Source organism: Triturus cristatus, chromosome 3_1, assembly GCF_964204655.1.
Source record: "Triturus cristatus chromosome 3_1, aTriCri1.1, whole genome shotgun sequence".
Lineage (NCBI taxonomy): Eukaryota > Metazoa > Chordata > Amphibia > Caudata > Salamandridae > Triturus > Triturus cristatus.
In genome coordinates, this window is record NC_140583.1 from 896511138 (window position 1) to 896531581 (window position 20444).

The 20444-nt window shown below is 40.9% G+C and overlaps 1 protein-coding gene across 1 annotated transcript in view; it reads left to right on the plus strand.

Moving 5' to 3' along the window:
- The window catches only part of GRB14 (growth factor receptor bound protein 14), a 681395-nt gene that overhangs the window by 435914 nt on the left and 225037 nt on the right, over nt 1-20444 (plus strand). Inside the window, exons 6-7 of the mRNA XM_085645413.1 lie at nt 4109-4219; nt 4474-4569. Coding sequence (XP_085501539.1) covers nt 4109-4219; nt 4474-4569 — 207 coding nt within the window. The remainder of the gene's footprint in view (nt 1-4108; nt 4220-4473; nt 4570-20444) is intronic.

Genomic DNA, 20444 nt, shown 5'->3' on the forward strand with positions numbered 1-20444 from the left:
GTATACGCTCTCCATTTGGAGCTTGGAATTCCCTATCTCGAGGATCTGATAAGAATTCAGCCCCTATTGCTCTGGCGGCGTATTTGGACCTCCGTTAATAACGTCTTTTCCCAGGAAATTTTGTTAGACTCAATGACCATAGACCATCCTTTAAAAATAAAATGGCTATGCTATGTAAGAAATTTCTTCAAGGATCTTGGCTTGGAGAAATATTATTACGACCCCAAAAAAATCAGCGAAATGCCAAAGAGAGCGCTAAAAACACACTTGGAGTCTTTGAGGTTGACTTCTGTGGCAATAAAACCATCGGCCCTTCACGCCAATTTGATTCAGACCACTTATTCAATTCAACCATACTTAACTGTACAGATTAGCACCTATCATAGAATGTTGCTGACAAGATTCAGATTAGATTCTTTTTTCAGATTAGTATCTTTCCCCGATAGAAATAGTTGGGATTTAATTCCCACATTTTGTCCTTGTGATGAAGTATCAATGCAGTCAAATATACATACTATTCTGTTTTGTAAATTTCATCACCCACATAGGAAGGTTTGGTTATTACCTGTATTAAAGCGATGGGGATTGAGACAATGTCGGCCCGCGATGTTACGTCTTCAAATGTTAGATTCCGAATTGATCTGTTATTATGTCCTCAACTTTCTAAGATGTATTATGAAACATAGGAATAATCTGTAATATGGAGTCGGATCTAAGTGAATGTTGACGAAATGATACTGCGTGAATCTTTTGGTCTAGCCCATATGATATATGATAGGTTTTAACTATTATTTTTATGCTTTAAAACATATGTTTATTCTTCTCTTTATTTTGTACTGTATTGTCTAAATAACCATTGTTTTATGGTTTTTAAAATTTGTAAAAAAAAACGAATAAAGAAGATATTATTATTATTATTATTACAAGACCCCAGAGACTAGGATAAAGATCAATGTTTGCTCTCTCAATAGAAACCCGCCCACACCTGCCATACACAGCTTTACAGTGAGCTTGCAATAGTTTAAACTATCTTTTTATGCTGATGACATCATCTGCTTCCTAACAGACCACACTTCTCTTTCCCAGCCCTCAGGGAGTAGCTGGATGCCTTTTCGGCGGCCTCCCTTCTTTTGGGTAAACCTATTGAAGTCATCTGGCATCAATGTGGTAGGGCTGCATCAGAAGGTTCACACGGTGCTCAATCATAATAGTTTCACATGGTCACCACACCCTCTTAAATATCTAGGCATCAATCTAGCACAGAAGAAGCAGCACTTATATAGAGCCAATACCCACCCAGCACTACGCACATTATTTAAGAATCTATATTGGTGGGGTAAGCTAGAATTCTCATGGTTTGTGCAAATGACAAGCATTAAGATGAACTGTCTGCCCACATCCTCTACATTCTAAAGTGACTCCCAATGCTTATCCATAGCTCCACCCTGGACTCCATACAAAAAAAGCTGTTAGCATTTGTGTGGAAGCATCATTCCCCCAGGGCCCCATGAGCGACCCTCCTGATGCCTATTGCTCAGGCAGGTTTACGATTTAATATCAAACCGCATGTGCATGCGGTGCCGATTCGCCCAGCACTGGAATGAAACTACAATTCCCCCCCCAGGGTTGAAGGTTGGTGGATCAAAGCTTCTCAAATTTCCCCCTCTAAGTTCTACAATGGCTTCTGAGGTGGGTCAGGAGACAGATTCCCCCAACCTTTTACTCTACTACCATCATCCTAGAATACTCGCAACAGGTGGCATGGAGGAGGGGCTCCACTACCTTTCCCTCTCCAGTCTCCCATCATGCATAATCTTGACTTTCTTCCAGCATCCATGACCCAAATTTTAAAGCCTGGGGTAAGAATCACCCTCAAACGCTTAGTGAGATGTATGTAGATGGAGGTTTCATCACAAGATAGGAAATGGTGGAGTGATGGCTTCTTATCCGCCAAAACAACTATTGCATTACACAACTTCTCCATTGGGCAGCTTACCTGAGAGGGAGCCACAGGGAGGAAAAAACTCCTCTTGAGACCTTGTTCGTGAACAAAATACTGAGCAAAGGCATCACTTGGCTAGCCCTATACATGACACAAAAACATAATTATATCACATAATGGGAGCAGGATTTGGGGAAGAGATTACAGAGGAGCCCTAGGTTAAAATCTAGAGAAGAGCTGTGAAGGCTTCCATTAGCATTTACCTTAAAGAGAATGTGAATAAATTGCTGACCTCTGGTAGCTCTTTCCCCACTTATCTTCATTCCATGATAGGGAGCTTTGAACTTTGTTGGAAAGAGTGAGCAGGGAGGGTCACCTTCATTCATATGTGGCGGACTTGCACACACACTCAGTGGTACTGGGAGGGAATTGTGCAACAGATTCAACAAATCACTGGCACCTGGCTCCCGCTTGATCCCCTGGCGCTTCTGATAGGCGACCCAGAAGACTAGTCACTTTTTCCAATATTGACCCCACAAGTCACGTTGATCTCACAGCTTCTTGCAGCGGCCAGAGAGGTGTTCGCTCAGGAGTTGAACCAGTGCTTCACATCACCAATGCACTTGTCGTGTAGTAAGATATGGTCCACTTATGTGATGGAAAACCTATCAGGCACAGTCCATAATACACAAGCAAAATTTGACAAAATATGGAAAGCTTTAAAGACATGCATGTGTAGGGATCGTGGGTTGGACCGCGCAGCAGCCCGTCCAGCTGAACTCATTCTTATTGCGGGCCTCCACACCACCGACAGGACACACAGGGAGGACCCACAAACATCTTTCCCATCAGAGCTCATAGCAGGGGGGAGGTGGTGGCTGGGAAGTTGAAGGATGATGATACAAAGTATGATCAGACTATGTATGACTGAATTGTTTTGATGAACTTGGTAACTTTCTGAAAGGAATTATGTGTTGCAATTGTGCTTCAATTAAAACTGAAAAAGAAAATGTTTAAACTTTTTTTACATTTCAACTTATATCATAAATCTATAGTTTTTGCAACACCTAATTTTTATAACTCATGCACTTCCATACACAGTGTATTCAATTCTGTAGTTACAAATGAATGGTTGAAGTTGTGAACTTAGTTCTGCATTTTAAGTAAGTTTGCATGGAAAAAATAAGTAAAGTATTCCTAACTACAACAACTGTTTAACTTTGCTCCCATAGGAAAAACATTTTTTGTTTAGCTTATAAATTTGTTGCAGTTTGATGAATTTTCACAAACTTTTCGCCCCCCTAAAAAAAATCTCTTCCACTTCAGATCATTCCTGTTAAGTTTTGGGCTTCTCCAGTCAACAAACCATTCATTAATCCATAACCTGTGCCCTAAAATAACTATAACTTACGCCGTTGCCATGCACTGCTCATGACCTCTTATATTACATCACTCATGACAATTTCTATGGCATCATTGATTACATGACTGCAGTGTCTGAAATGACATTATTGATGACAACACTGTGCATGTCCGGGCGCGAGCTATAATTACTATAGGGCACAAGTCATAGTTACTTGAGATAAGTATAGATGGTGAATTTTAGTGGTCACGTCCGTTTAAAACTGCATGTTTTAACTGACTTTTTCATCTATCTTTAATGTCCCTTTAACCCTTGTTTTTTCAGTGAATTTTGAAGCTTGTTTCATTTTGAAGTTTGTTCAATGCAAAGTAACAGCCTTCTTCTGCAACCAAGCAAAACTGGCTTCATAAAGATTGCATTCATCTAGGACCCTTGTATCCATTGTCAAAGATGCTTCTGGTTCTCGGTGCCCTGCTACCTGTGTTCCTATCCATTTAGATTAGGATTACTTCTCATGTCGAGAGTGGGTCAGTTCCGTCCATTGGAAAACAAAGTTGCTCAATAGAGCACAATCCTCAGTCAGGTAAAATCTGCAGTAACCTCCTTTCCACACTTTTGAAACTGAAAGACAAATGTAGGTTGATCTGGCCACAAATGAACAATTATTTCGGATACAGAAGTGCATACCAGTGATTTTTCACCATGCAATGGTAGTGTTCATGCATTCAATAGTGCCCTTAACTATCATATGTAGAATTTTTATGTTTGTAATATGGAACACGTTTTATTTAATCTCATTACAGGAGCCAAGATATCTACATTTTTTCAGTGAATTTAACAACGCTGGTGTTTACTTACTAGTGTCAGTCAAACAGACACATGGAGCACCAACAAAATATGGATTCTGTTTTAAGGTACATTAAAATAAATTAATACACTTGGCCAACAAAATATGGATTCTGGTTTGGGGTGCATTACATTAAATTGGTAAACAATGCTTTTCTCTAGAGGCATGTAACAAAAACCCATATTTATATTTAATATTCATTTTTGAAAGTAGGGTTTGTTTAATAAAACAATAACTGGAAGAACTTCAGTGGGTTTAATGTCAACAGGTCATATCTTCAATATATGTATAAAGGCTAAATAATATGATATGTTTTTCCAGAATGACAAAGCAGGAGGGACCGGCGACATGAAACTTCTTTGCGCGGATGATGAAGAAAGTAGGACCTGCTGGGTGACAGCAATTAGAGTGTTTAAGGTAATATCAAATTTTCAATTCCTTTCCTTTCATCTATTTCTAAAATAATTATTTTCATAATAAAAAAAATATGATAAATGTTTAAAGAAGCATGCCTGCGGATGGCTTTGCAGTATTAGTCAGTATACAGTATCTTATTTTCTGTAATGTAGCATAATTCAGTCTAATGAAACACCATTGACTAATGGTGAGATTCTATCAGAAAGTTGGAATCACATGTATTCATTTCCCTAAATGATATGCGTGACCCAGATAACTGTGGAAAGAGGATAGCATTTTTAATACCTTATAAATTGTTTGTCTGGACTGAAGAAAGATTAAACAACTACAAGTACAGAAACTTCAGTTTAAGTGAATTTATATTTCATCCTTTGTAAATCCTACATATACATAAAGTATAATTGTTGATTGAGGTATAAAGTAGGATTCATACAATCCTTAATAGGTAGAAGTGATTCATATTAATACACTTTTATATATATGCTTATCTGGTTTTATTTCCCACACTGCCAACAAATATGATCAAGTATGCAAGATGTGAAACAGAAACATCCTTGGGATCAATGTTTATTCTGGTTCATTTTACTTGAAGTTTCATGTGATAACAGCACACAATATACACTTACTAATTAATATAATTAATATAATAGCTTCCTGTCTACCTAGCAAACAAGGAAAATATCAAGGGCCATATTTTGGACTCGATGTGCAAAGCAATATGCAGTCAAAAAGCCTACAGTTCGCAAAGTCATGTGATTTGTGACTGCAAAGTGGCTATTGTCATGTACTAAACCTATTTTGTGGTTACTGAACCTCAAAAAGGGTTCAGAAACGCATAACTAGGGTGAAATGGGCGTTGCTCTGCCAGGATTGGAAAAGGAAGCGAAAAAAGTCACTGAGCAGAGTAACCAGCTCAAAGGAAAGAGTTGCTTGCTACATCAATAAAATTGCTTGGGACACTGTTTTTTAGGGTGCAGGGTGATACTGCACATGTGTCAAGTGATTAACTACTCGCCCTGAAGGCACAATGTAGAGGTGTGATGTTAGATATGTGGATGTGACTGATATGAGTTCCACAGGATATGCCATTCATGTAAAGAGCTGGGACATGGCTGGCCAATGGGGACATCACAAATGCATGTTTTGAAACATCCCTGCACCGTGTGGCATGCATCTCACGGTGTCTGCCACACGTGCATAGCGGAGGGCCAGGGCAGAAGGGGGCCCTGCCAGGGCCCCCCAGAAACACTTTCCGACAGCCTTTCCATGTTGGAAAGGCTGACATAAAAGGGCTGTCCGAAACTGTCATCATATTCTCGATGGTGGAGCTAAGCCTGGCTCTACCGTCATTAGCAGATTATGGTGATTATGGAGCCCGTCAAAAGTGCAGCGTATGGTCCGTCTGCCCGATGACTCCGCCCACCGCATCATAATGCAGTGGGCCCACCGCAATGTCAGATGTCGGCGGACCGCAACCAACTGTCGGTTGGTTGCAGTCCGCCCAACTTCGTAATCGGGCACTTTGTTTCTTTTTTTAAAGTAAAAGCTAAATAGTACATTAATTATATTGGCAACAACACATCTTAGCACTAACGTCCTCAGAGGAAGTTGAGAACACATTAGTAAAGGAATCTCAATGTAACACATGCAATAAAAAAAATGAAAGTATGTATGTATTATTATTATTATTTAAGTTCATGGTGAGCATAAAAATGATTGCCACCAGATGAATATATTTTTTTTAAAGAAAAAATATATAACTTTATGAGAGAGAGTGAAATCAGATTACAGACCTACATTAAAAAATCAAAAAGCCTATTCAGATAATAAAAAATAAAATCCTTGACAAAATTGAGACTCTGCCACAAACCATATTAATTTTGCTCTTTACACATGAGAGAATTGACACTTATAAAAATGGGTAAAGAGAGTTTTCCTAAGGGCTACCATTCCTGGATGAATCACAAGTGTATTCAAGAGGGGTTGGCACAGACTACATCTGTACAAAGAGCTAGCCCTAGCTTCCCCGCTTTAAACAAGTGCAGTTGCATGAACATGAGTCAGATGAAATGTTGGCAGGCTGCATGGTCCAATTTACTCTTAGGCACCTCTGAGGTAGCAAGGAGTCACACGAGTGTAATACATGAAGCTTAATTTTTATTCTATTGACTGGTATAATGCAAGGGAGCTGCTTTCATGGGAAAGAACTTATCAAGGTTGTGCGACAAATAGCTGGCTGATGATTTCTAAGAAGTTCCTATGAAATACCAGAGAAACTGCCCTTCCAGGCTTTGGACCATTACAGCTAAACAAGTTCCAGCTAAGAAAGTGGTTGTGTTGTTGATAGTTTGACCCCCAGCAATTTCTATGCTGAATTTACCAAGATAACATTGAGGTTAGGGCACCTTTAATCCAACCAAAGGATTGCAATATAGATATTTAAAGGACCAACTTATACTCCAGGGCCATCAGCAGAAAGGTAAAGATCCCTACCCAAAAGTTCTAAACAAATAGAGTGAGCCCTGCTGTAACTTACCAAAGCTTTGAGCTTTTGCAGTTGAAGGTGACCACCAGCTATCAAAACATAGCTTTAGTCTTGCTGGCATTGGTCATGAACTTATTCTCACAATTGTGCGGATGAATCTAGTGCATGATACTAAGATACCTTAACCAAAATATCATCTGAAAAAAATAACTTATTCTTCATATTATTTACCATAATAGTGCCTTATTGGAGTTAATAAAAAAGCTACACACAATGGGATAATATTTTTGTAAGGATATTTTAGTCAAGATGGCTTTCTAATGTACAACCAAAGCTGATTCAGAGATTGCTAGATCCTATTGGGGTGTGGATTGTCAACATACTGTACATTATGCATGGAAATGGTGAACTACCCAATATAGATGAGAACAGAGTTGGTTAAATTTGTTTATGACTCAAATTAGTCATACAGTGCTTAAAATTAAAGAGAGCCAAACACACACCTGTGCTGTGGATCATTTAAACTCAACATCTCAGATGATTGCTGGTTTCCTTGCCCCACTGAGACATGCACCTAATTATTGGTTTGTAACACTATTGTAAGTTGAAGCAGCTAAGAGTATATAACCAACTTAACAAATGTTGACCATAGGATACCCCTGTCTACAGTTCCAAAGGTGAAACTATAGTCCGTGAAAAAGACATAAAGGTTAGTTTTTAGGACATAGGTCTAAATCCTCTTTGGTGCAGAGGAAATAGGTGATTTTTAACCACTCTATTGGCTAACCGTTCCATCAGTTGCTTTCAGAACAAATGTCCATTGGCCTCAAAATGCACATTGAGACTGTCAATTCATGGATCTTCATTGCTAACCTTTTCAGAAAGAAAATAGGGCCACAAGTCCAAAGCTTTTGTACAGTCGTGACCAGAAAAATGCTGTTGGGATGTACAAAGCGCAAGTTGCGATTCGGTAACACGTTTCCGAATCGCAATTTGGGTTTTGCTGTTCAATATTTGGAAGGGGCGTGTTTTGGGTGTCTCTTCCAAATACTGAATAGAAATGATATGTACGAATGTTTTGCCACCAAAATGCTGTCGCAAAAGATTTGCACTTTACCACCAACTCAAATTTGGTAGTAACCCATTCACTTATGGAAGAGGTCCCAAAGCGTTCCCTTCCCCTTTGAGAATCCCTGGTAAACTGACCACCTCCTACTCTTAGAAAATAAAACTTCAGAGTTTAAATTTTTCTTTTTAAACACATTTTAAAGGAAAAAGGGCTGCATTTAAATAAAAATTGCTTTATTTAAAAGAAATCACAGCTGTGTTGGTTTGCTCACCCCAGCAGGCCACTATCCCTGTGATGTGTACGATTGCTACTAGGCCACAAATTGTAACCTACCTTATTAATATTCATGAGGGAGGTTTATTTGCGACTCACTTGGAATCACAAATGCAACTCAAAATAGTTTCATACATTAGGAATAACAATTTCCTAATTGTAATTTGCTGGAAATTGCAATTAGGAAATAGCTATTCCTAATCATTGTACATCTGGCCCATAGTGTTTAACAAAGCGGTGGAGTGTCAGTAGATAGTAGAGAATGTCTACTGATCAGGTCTGCAATGGTATTCATTTTTTGCAAATAATGAATGGACGAAATAAAGATGGTTTCAGTTCAAAACCTGGAGAAGATTTATCAAAAAGTCACACAATGCAATGCCTGTAGACAACCTGACAAGGGAAGAGAAGAAATGCACCATATCTACAAAGATATGATGTGTTCCTGCTCTCTACTTACACTGATACACTGCGTACAGCCTAGCACCAATGCAGGCACACTTGTGCAGTAAGGGCACCTTCCTGCACAAAACAATCATTTAATACATTTTCCTATTTTTATGTGTTCTTCACAATGCAGCACATGTAGAAATAGCAAATAATGAGGAGAAATAAAGATATTTCTCCTCATTACGCCGCTGTTGGGAAGGGGTACCATTTTGATGCAATCCCAGATTTGCTGGACTAAGTAAATCTGGGTTTGCATCAAAATCCATGGATGAATGCATGGGAACTCCCATGCACCACCCATGGAACACCTTCCCAGCATCAGAGTAATGCTAGGCAGTGATTTGCGCTACATTGAGTTACTCTGGATTTACTAAGCAATGCACAGCCATGCAAGGTGGCTTTCTGTGGCTTAGCAAGTCCCATTAAAGGGCTTGACCTGTCTTGTGTCACCTTGCAAGACGCAAGGGTAATCCAAGCTCTTTGTAAATCTGGGCCCTGGCCTTCAACTGCACATAGTCCGATCCTGTGATTGATAATAATTTCCTTTGTTCTATTGTGATTTGAAAAATGCAGTCCCACCACTACTTCAATATTTCACAATCTTTAGCTTCCAGAAAGACAGTTACTTGAGGCACAATGGAAACAGTTTTCTGTTTTTACATAGCCTCGTGGTCCAGTACACATCCAGCAATTAGTTTATTACAAATTCTCCAACTGGTAGCTATTCTCACATTACAATATTTAGTTAATTCCAGTGACTCAGTCCATTTCTAAGTATTTACAGTGGTGGATACTGACAGAAACCTGCCATAGGGGTTGGACTGGAAGCCATCTTCTCCCATGAAATGTCACCAGACATAAACATATTAGATTGGAGAAGGACCTTGAGCTACCTCTACATCAACGTATCATTATAGCCCCAAGTATTCTCTTAAGCAGCAGCAAGACCTTTGAATTAACGTGAATGATCAGGAATCATGATTGCCACCAAAACATTGATCAAGCTATTTTGATATGGATGGACAACACGGTCAACACACCCTCTATAAATCACAATGACAGTAGAAGAGCAAGAGTCCTGGTGGAAGTAAACTTTCATCTCTCTTACTGGATGCAAGCAAACATTCCCTCCATCAGGATGAGCTACATTCCAGAAATGGCAGGCAGGTTCAATCAGTAGGAAATTCACTTCAGTTCACCTTGTCCCTAGGCTTCTTTTCCCTCTCTTGATGCACTCATGGTGCTGGTCCTGATTCTGAACTTCCATGTCCAAGGAATACTCTCTTCTCCATTACCTTTGCTTCTTGGTTGCTGATCTGGGAGAAGAACCACTTTCAGCATGTTTTCTTCATGGGTTCTCTTTGTGTTCTTTTTGACCACTGATCATGAGTAATTATTTAAAAATCTATTTAGTGTCCATTCTTGATCTGATCCCAGCTCCATCTCCACTGACCTCATCCAAGGAGTGGATTCTACAACTGTCTCCATCTTAAATTTTCTAGGCACACCACCACACTTTACTCTGGCTGATATTGATGACCTTACAGTGAAGTAGCTCAAACTAAAAGACACAACAAATAATGTTAAATTAAATTACATTATTTAAATGTATTTAAAATGTATTTATTGTTAAAGAAATTATCTAAAATATTTCTATTCTATTTTAATAACTTTTATAAATTTTAAATGTTTATGTTACATTACATTTTATTGAAATATACAAAAATTACATATAATGTATTCTCTACATAATTTTCACTCATTAATGATGCATTTCTAATACATAATGAATATATATATTTTTTAGATTTGGAAGGATTTGTGTTTTTAATTTAAACTACAGAAAATATTTTTTATTTGTTTCAATATAATTAAAATAACTACATTTGAATTTAAATTAAGGGAATCATCTCCTTTGGCACTTGTAATATGGTGGATGAGATATCTGTCACATTTGCAACAGAGTAATCTGTTTGTTAAACTCTAAATTAAGCCCTAAGTTATTAAATCTGTACATTTTTTTATTTTGTTGTACATTTATTATAAAAACATAATATAATTAGTATTAATATTTGTGCTATTTTTTTCAAGTTTATTCAACTTTTTTACTTTTATCTAGGAGCGAGTGCCCTGACCTGCTGGCCTGGGAACCGCTCTCCCTCCAAGCAGCTCCGCCTAGCCACAATCCGCCTTTGTCCTTGAAGAGCAGGGTTCGAGACTGCTCTCGACCCACTCTGTGCTTTGCCCTGTTTACACCTCTGGCATTGTGAGTGAGTTTTTAATTTCAGTGTTGCCTTAATTTAGTGGCCTTATTTTAACTTTGCCCTCTTAGTCTGGTTGTGAGTTAGTACTACCGCCCCTCGCTCTACCTTCCCCTTTTGTGATTTTCCCCTGATTGCAAACCTCACCCACCTCCCACTCACCGCTTCCCACCCTTCCCCCTTCACAGCTGCACTCGCCCTCCCCTACTTAAAGGAGGCCGCCGACCTCCTCGCATTCAACCCCGAAACACGCAGAGACTGCTAATGAGCCTCACCAAACACGTCCCACAGCCAGTTCTCCTGCCTCCACTGCCGCCGGACCTTCACCACGGCCCTGGCCCCCAACACCACCGACGCCCGCACCTACGACACCTTCAGATGCATCCTCCTCAACGTGCGCTTCCTACACAAACACGCAGTGGAAATCTAGAACCTACTCGACGCTCTCTTGCCTGACATCGCCTTCTTCACGGAGACCTTGACCAACACCTCCTCCGCCCCCGACATCAACTCCGCCATCCCGGACAGATACAAAATCCACAGGAAGGAATACCCCAACCACCCGAGAGGGGCCTAGCCATCGCCCACAAGAGCACCCTCTGCCTCACCACTTCCAGCAAAACCTTCACCCCGCCGAACACCTGAACTTCCAGAACCAGACCAGTCCCAACACCACAATCTGGGGAACCCTCGTCTACAGACCCCCCTGCCCATGTATACCCTTTGCCGCCACTATCATCGACTTCATCACCCCCATGCCATCACATCGATGAACCACATACTCATAAGAGACCTTCATTTCCACCTCAACAACCCCAGCGACCCCCATTCCAAAATCCTTCGGGACAACCTCGCCAACATCGGACTCAACCAACTCGTCGCCACAACGACTCATAGAGCAGGACGCACCCTCGACCCCATCTTTGCTGCAGGCAACAGCGTCCACTTCAGTCACACAACACAACCTCCATGGACCGTCCACCACTGCGTACATTTAACCGTCAGAAAACCCAAGGCACCGAAGACAGCCCCTTGCCCGCCACAAAGAAACTGGAGCAAGGTCACCGACTAGCAACTGAGCTTCACCCTCACCCGAGGGAGCCACATCAGGACATCCGATGCAAACATCGCAGCAAGAGAACTCCACACCTGGATCTTCATTGGCGCTGACCAGCTGGCCCCACTCCGCAACCCCGGCAAACTGCAACCCAGGAAAGCCACCTGGTTCACCACCGATCTCCAAGAAGCCAGGTGCACCTTCAGACGCCTGGAGAAGACTTGGAGGAACACCAAGACAACCAAAAACTACTCCTCCTACAAGGACGCCATGACGAACTACCACAACCAAGTCAGAACCAACAAAAGGAACTTCATCCACAACAAAATCTTTGCCAACTCCACCAACTCCAAGGAACTGTTCAGTGTCATTAGGGAATTCACCAACCCCAAGCAGCGAAGCCACAGACATCAGCCCATCCCAAGACCTCTGCGACAAACTGGGAACATTCTTTCACCTCAAGATCAAAACACTCTACAACAACTTCATCGACCACCTTCAAGATGCCACAGCCACCCCCCGAGACACCAACCAGCACACCGTCTCCAACTGGACACTGATCACGTCCGAAGACACGACCACGACCATGAAAGGCATCCACTCGGGGGCCCCACCGACCCCTGCTCCCCACACATCTACCACAGGGCCGCAGCCACCATCGCACCCGAACTACAACACACCATCAACGCCACCTGCAAGACAGGCCCCTGCTAAAAAAAAACATGGCAGACTCTACCGACCTCAAGAACTACCAGCTCATCTCGCTCTTCCCCTTCACAGCCAAAGTAGCAGAGAAAATAGTCAACAGGGAACTGACACGCTTCATTGAAGAGAACGCCGTCTTAGACCCGTCCAACAACCACAGCACCGAGACCGGCCTACTCGCCGCCACAGACGATATCCGCACCCTCCTGGACCAAGGCCACTCCACAGCCCTCATCCTACTCGACCTGTTGGCAGCCTTCGAAACCGTCTCCCACCGCACACTAGTCGCCAGACTATATGACGCCGGCATACAAGGAACAGCCCTGGACTGGATTCGATCGTTCCTCACCGGAAGAAGCCAAATGATCAGACTACCTCCCTTCCTCTCTGTCCCCATGGAAATCACCTGCGGAGTCCCACAGCGGTCATCACTGAGCCTGACCCTCTTCAACATCTACAAGGCCCCCCTCCCAGCCATTGTCAGACAACACGGCCTCAACATCGTATCCTATGCCGACGACACCCAGCTCATCCTCTCCCTCACCAGAGACCCCACCACCACAAAACTCAACTTCCAGAAAGGAATGCAACAGCTGCCTCAAACTCAACGCCAAGAAGACAGAAGTCCTCGTACTCGGAACCACCCCATCAGCATGGGACAACACCTGGTGGCCCAGCACCTTCGGAAGCCCACCCACCCCCTCAGGCCACGCCAAAAACTTCAGCATCGTACTCGACTCATGACTCACCATGAACCGACAGATCGACACCGTCACCTCCAGCTGCTTCAACACCCTTTTCATTCTTTGAAGGACCTTCAAATGGATCCCCACAGAGTCAAGGAAGACAGTCACTCACGCACTAATTTCAGCAGACTGGACTACGGAAACACTCTCTACGCGGCATCAACAAGTCCCTACTCCACAAACTCCAGACAATACAGAACACCGTGGCCAGACTCGTCCTCAGCATACCCTGGCACGAATACATCAGCCAACACCTGCGGAGACTCCACTGGCTCCCTGTGGAGAAGAGAGTCACCTTCAAAATCCTCACCCATGCCTACAAATGCCTTCACAACAACGGACCCAAATACCTCAATGATAGAATAAACTTCCACGTCCCCAAAAGAAACCTCCGCTCTGCCAACCTCGCCCTAACTGAAACCCCGCGCATCCACGGAGCCAGGGCAGGCAGAAGATCGTTCTCCACATTACAGCCAAAACCTGGAATGAGCTACTGGCAGACGTCAGACGCGTCCCCTCCCTGAACACCTTCAAGAAGACTCTCATGACCTGGTTCTTCAGCTGAACGGATCTGCACCCCCCGCCCCCCAGCGCCTTAAGACCCTCCCAGTTGAGTAGCGCACTTACAATTCCCTGATTGATTGATCTATACTTTACCAAAATAACCATAAATCTCATCACGTCTTATCTTATCAACTCACAAGCATTGATATACTTTACCTTGTTCATTGTGCATATAATATGGTGAGTTTGCTGGCTTGTACTGCTATTCTTTGTTTCATTGATATAGCTTTTACTGTATTGGAATGGATAGTACCGGAAACTGCATTAAAAAGGTTTTGCAAAGTTTGTGTATACTGTCAGTCTCCTGTAAATGTCCTTACAACCATCCTCATAACCTATTTTAATAGGCCAGACAATTAGAGTCCCAAAAAAATTCAATGTGCTTAGAAAGCGTATATGGTTTATTAATTTCAGAGAATGTTACCCTACCAATACCAATGTAACATTACTGTTAGGTTATAAGACAGGTTACTGAGAAAACTCTCAATCCCTTGCAGCTATGGCACAAGCAGCAGGAATTTCTCCAGAGAAGTGTATAAAAAGTCCAAGAAGTGGCAAATAACATTATAGTGAAGAAAACAGCAAAATAAAATTCTCAAACCAATTTAGCAACTAATAAGTAAAATGGAGCAGAAGGTGTAAAGCAATGTGCAATATCCAAAAACCATCACTGGAGGCCAATTTTACGACAAAAATTATAACAATAAAAAGTTACCAGCCGTACCGGTGGTAAACCCTCTCACTCCTGGAAGGCATTCCTAGTCCCTGGATACAATGAAAAAGCAGGCCACACCTTTCACTTCTCATCAGTACAGAGAACAAAGAACAAGATGTCATCCTCTTCTCTTCTTGTCTCTCCCAAGGTCTGGGAGTGATCTGAGAAGTGAATGATGGGTGCCCATTGTATCTTAGCCAGTGTTTGGTAAGATTCAACAGGCCAGTTTCTGCAGAACTCCCACCAAACCTCCTTCCCATTTCCAGCACTTCCTGTCTTATTTGAATATAAACCTTTCCAGAAGCCTGAATTCCAAACTGCAGAAGTCAGATTCCCCTCTAAGGTGCTCCAAGTCCCGTAATAGATACAGCCCTAGGGAAGCGAGCAACCTTTCTAATTGTACTGTGAAATATTTCTCTACCGGTAGGAGCAGAGACGAATATCTGAGAATTCTATTCTGTAATGTAAGCCTCTCTGAATCATCTTCATTTCAAACAACAGGTATCTGCTCTGACCATTTGTGATGCCATCTGGTCCTGTCAGCTCCCAAATGACACATCCCAGAATAATGCCTCCTCCACTGATCCTGCTCAGGGAAGCTGGCCTTTATGTTCTTTATGTCGAGCACAATTTCACACAACATCGGTAAGCCAAAAACTGCCACTGGAGGCAAGGAAAATCAGGAGAGCTAACATATTACTCCCAGACCTTCAGGTAGCCTAAAGTTGGCTTTCCACTATAGATATCCAGTATCAATTTACACCATCGGCCTACATATTTGATAAATAGTAAAGAATAATTTCCCCATGTGACATAGTATTTTCATGCCACTAGTACACTTCATGTTCCAACTTACTATGGCCTTACTGGAAGGCTGAATAAGCCAAATGCTGGCAAAACAGTTTTCCCACTTGTTACATGGACAGAGCTCATGCACTCTGACACCCAAAGCAAGAGTCACGGTGCACAGAGTCAAACTATGTGCAAACTAAGTCCAGACAAAAGTGAAAATCAAATCCAAAGCATAATTGCTATACTATTCAATACATTATGACTCTCTGTGCTAGATAATTAATTATGTGTTAACTATGTGTGAGTATGCCCATTTTTAACAAAAAAATCTACACAATCTGAATTATTAATATGATGAATGCATTGAGCACAAGTCGACTGGATTGTGCCATGTCCAGGTTTAATTTGCAGCTCTATATTACACCTGGTCCAATAATTAAAGAGCAAATGCAGCTTGAGTTCATGTCTATCACAGATGATGAATGATTTACCAGTATTGGTGCTTTGAACTCTAAATTGTGCCATGTTGACTTATGCTTGAGTTCATTGGGGCCTCAATAGCTCCTCTTTGCAAGCAAAGCTACACCAGATGTCTCGTAGTTGTCCTCCATTAATTATTTTGCTAACTATAGCACCATCAACTCTTAGATTATGTTAAGCCCTACTGGATCCTTAGTGATAAACACTTCACCTTCCATGCCAGGAGAGGGGCAGAAACTGCCTTGCCTGGTCTCTACAGCTGTATCCTAGAGATATTTTGATATTTATCAAGTGGTGGAAATGTCAGTATTTCATAAGGAGTGGTTGGTTTCCTTTTTCACTAACCAAAAAGCTGAATTACTCCAGAATCTTTCAGTCAACATGTTCTTCAATTTTATACTGGTTTCCATAAGGGTTAAGTTTTTTTCCCAGCTATATTTAACACATATATGCAATAATTGCATGAATATCCTCTTCTCCAGAACATATACTTTCACATATTATCCCAAATGTATAGGTGAATTTTAAATTTGTTAGCGGTATATTATTTGGTTTGTTATGACAGTAAAAAATTTACAGAATATTCAATCTTAGATAAGGCTGAGTCAGTTTGAATGATATCAAATTAGGTTTCAACTCTCTTCATAATCACATTGCTATCTCAGTGGTTAGTAAAGCCAACACTTTTGGGATCTATTTGAAATCAATGTAATCTACGAAGTTGCTGGTCAATGTAGTAATCAGTTCACCTTAGTAAATATGAATGAGTCGTTTCTTATCTTAGAATCAGCTGGCCATATAGGCTTCTGTTACCATGTGCTGAATAAAACTGATGAGGTGCTAACAACATGCAGAATTACAAATACCATGGAGTCTATTCATTACTGGTCTCAGCATTACCACAACAGTATGACTTTTTCACATATACAATAGGAAATTACTATGGAAATTATTGCTTGAGCATTGGTTCCTGCAGATTTTCCCATATTCTGGCATTTCTGAGAATATATATACCTCAGGCTTACACAGCCATCTTTGACTACAATTTCTTGTACATTAAGAAATGTCATTCAATAATGATTACCGTGGAAGCACTCACATAAGCAGTGGCGATTTTTAAATTCATTTTGTTACATTATAGGAGACCCAATCAAAAGATAGCCACCTGAAATTAGTGCACATTTGAGTCAAACATCTAGAGCATTGGGAACTCTAATAGGTTTCATGTGTGAGGCCAATTGGCCCTGCCAATGCTTCTCTGTTTTAGCTCACTGTGCCTCATTTTTTTCTGCTATCCAGCACTAAGAGTAGGGGTGTGTGAAATTTGCGCAATTTGTTTTTGCATAATTATGCCAAATTATGGCAAAATAATGTGAAATTATGCTTAAATATGTGAAATACAAATCCATCATTTCATGCTATATTTTAGTGTGGAATGCACCCTCATGTCAATTATGCTGCAAGGACACATCTAAACAAAAGCATCACAAACAAATGCCTCTTGCTTTATATTGTTTCCATGCATATGCAATACATTTTTATCCTGACTTGTGCTTTCATGGTACATTTTTACTGCTAATGGCATGTAATCCCGTAAAGCAACCTAATGGCATAGATTTGGGAGTTTGTGTAACAAGTTTATTATCAAATTCCTGAAATTAAGCAAATTACACAATTGGAATTTAAATTTCACCTAGGCCTAACAATGAGTCCCCTCAATACCTTTTAGTGATTTCTATAAATCTGGATTTAGGAAGGTGCAGAATGACACAAGAAAAGCCTGCATTTGGTTTCTGCTCATCATTTCTTCATGTTTAGATTTTTTCTAGAACCATAATTAGGTTTCCTAATAATTTTTATCTTAATCAGTCTGTTTTTCTTTTTGGTTTTGCCTTTTACCACCTGCTCCCAATGACAGCCACATATTTGAGTTATTACTCATATTTATCCTCTCGTCAGCTATTTGTTCTTTTTTCATTTTTATTAATTCTTTTGTAGTTCATTCATTCTCACTTCATCATGTGAGCATATGAGATTGTGAGGCCTGAGGTGTCTTCCTATGCTTGAAAGTCACTCACTGCACACAACATAATCAGAGGTGTGCCTGCTTTTATTGAAATGGAAAGATAGCTATTCAAATGTGATTTCAACCTCTAAGAATCTTTGAGGACTATAGCATAGTCCATGGGTACTCCAAAAACATTTTCTTAGGATCCAAAAGGTTTGACCTGTGATGTGACCTAGGGTCATACTGATGCCCGCAGGGTGGCAGTCTGTGATTTGGGGTAAGGGGGTTGGGGGAAAGGTGGGTGTAGGGGAAGCAAAACAATATACATCTAGTGGCTGAATTGCACAAAATGAAACCAGAAAACCTGGGATCAATCCCAGCCTCTCAGTTTAACCAAACTGTCTGTGCTAGGCAATTGTTTTAAATTAACTTTCCCTTCTTTTTCTTCATTACCACATATAAGAGGACCTCGAAATGCATGAAATAAGGATGTGCACTGTACAAAATCCTCTTCTGTGTTTGATTTAATAAACTATTATTGTGTTTATGTATAACAGGAAACCAGGCCATCCAAAGAGTGCACATAACAACTGGCTCACCTCTTAGTTCACTGTTTGCAGTGTTGTCAGGGCGGGGGAAGAATCAACGTTTCTAAATTCATGTTTGAAAATGATCACTTTAAAAATAATGCTTTTCCATGCACCAATATAATCTGATGTATTAACGTGAAATTGTTCTGCATGTTAATGAACAACCTCTTTTGAATTTTGAAGATACTTTAACATATTTTTACACTTTTGCTACAAGATGTCTTCAAAAATAAAAGTGTTCCTAAAGTTAAGCAGTGCAGGACACCCTAGTTACTTCCTTTAACTTTAATTAGCCCTTAAATTAATGTTTGGCTTTTTATTTTACATCTTTTTGATGTTATTGCTGAGGGCAGTAAAAAACAGTGCCCAGTGCTGCTGTTGACGAGTGGGCCGCATATAACGGTCAGGAGGGCTGCATGCGGCCCAGGCCGTTCTTTGATTATCACTGGCATAGTACGTCTGTTTTCAAGTGATACCTCTGAATGGCTGTTTTAACTTGGACAGAGCCAATTAAATGCCAGACTTGTGCCCTTGAAACACTAGTGTAACCATGTTATAAATTGTCAACCATTAGTTTGGTGTTCTGAATGCTTGGCTGGGCAGGGAGCAGGTCAGTTGATCACATGCTCATCTGGAAAGTAATGCCTTCAATAAAGAATTAATAGAACTCAACTGTAGTGCTTACCAGTGGTGTAACTGGTGAGCACCATGGACTGGAGTGAAAAGAGGAGACGTTCAGGAGTGTATCTACCATTGGAGGTGAAATGAAAGGTTCAGCTACTACGTAAGTGTTAAGTAATCAAAGACTGAGGTGTGACAGGGTGTAGTCAGTAGAGACCCATGCTTCTCGAATAGCATCTAGTCATTACAGTGTCCTGTGCTATTATTTATAGGTCCATGTTGGTCTGCTGTATTTCGCCCCAAGGCCGTTGACAAGGGAGGACCGTGCCACCACATGAACCACTCCTGAGCATGCCGCAAGACTATTCTGACTCAAAGAGGTCTCTGAACATCCAGACACAGTGATACATACTTTCAACCGAGTAACGTGGCCAATTGGTTTTAAGCTGATGTGGGACCTGAGAGATTGCATAAACCCATGAGGGCATGGTTTTCTAACACACACATAGTGACACACACACACAAACACACACAAAATGACAAGATTGATTACACATCCCTACTATTCTCTTGTTTATTTTTATGACTCGCAACCAATCCCGGATTGAAATCAAAATCAGAATTCTTAAACTAAGCAAAGCATGGTGTATGTATGTATTTATGTTGTGTTTGTGTATCGCACACTTAGCCAAAGGCAGTGGAGCGCAGTCTATGGTAAATGAAAAGGTACAATGAGTAAGTGAGTATTATGAGAGGTTTTGTGGACTATTACTGCATCATCGTGTAATGGTCTTTAGAGAAGTGCATCTCCAACTATTCTGAATTAGAGAAGCATTAGGCGAGTCCTCATGTACTCAGAATAAGGGTACACAGTGATAGAAAACGCACAAGAAGACACACTGTGAAAGGAAGGATTCAAAATTCTGAGAGATCATGGACTTATATAGTAGAGTCAAGCCATGATTATGAGTTTCACGTTAAATCTAGTGCACTAAAATTACAACTGCTTTTAACATTCCGTGGTATATGTATCTTACTGCTTTATAGTATTTTATTTTT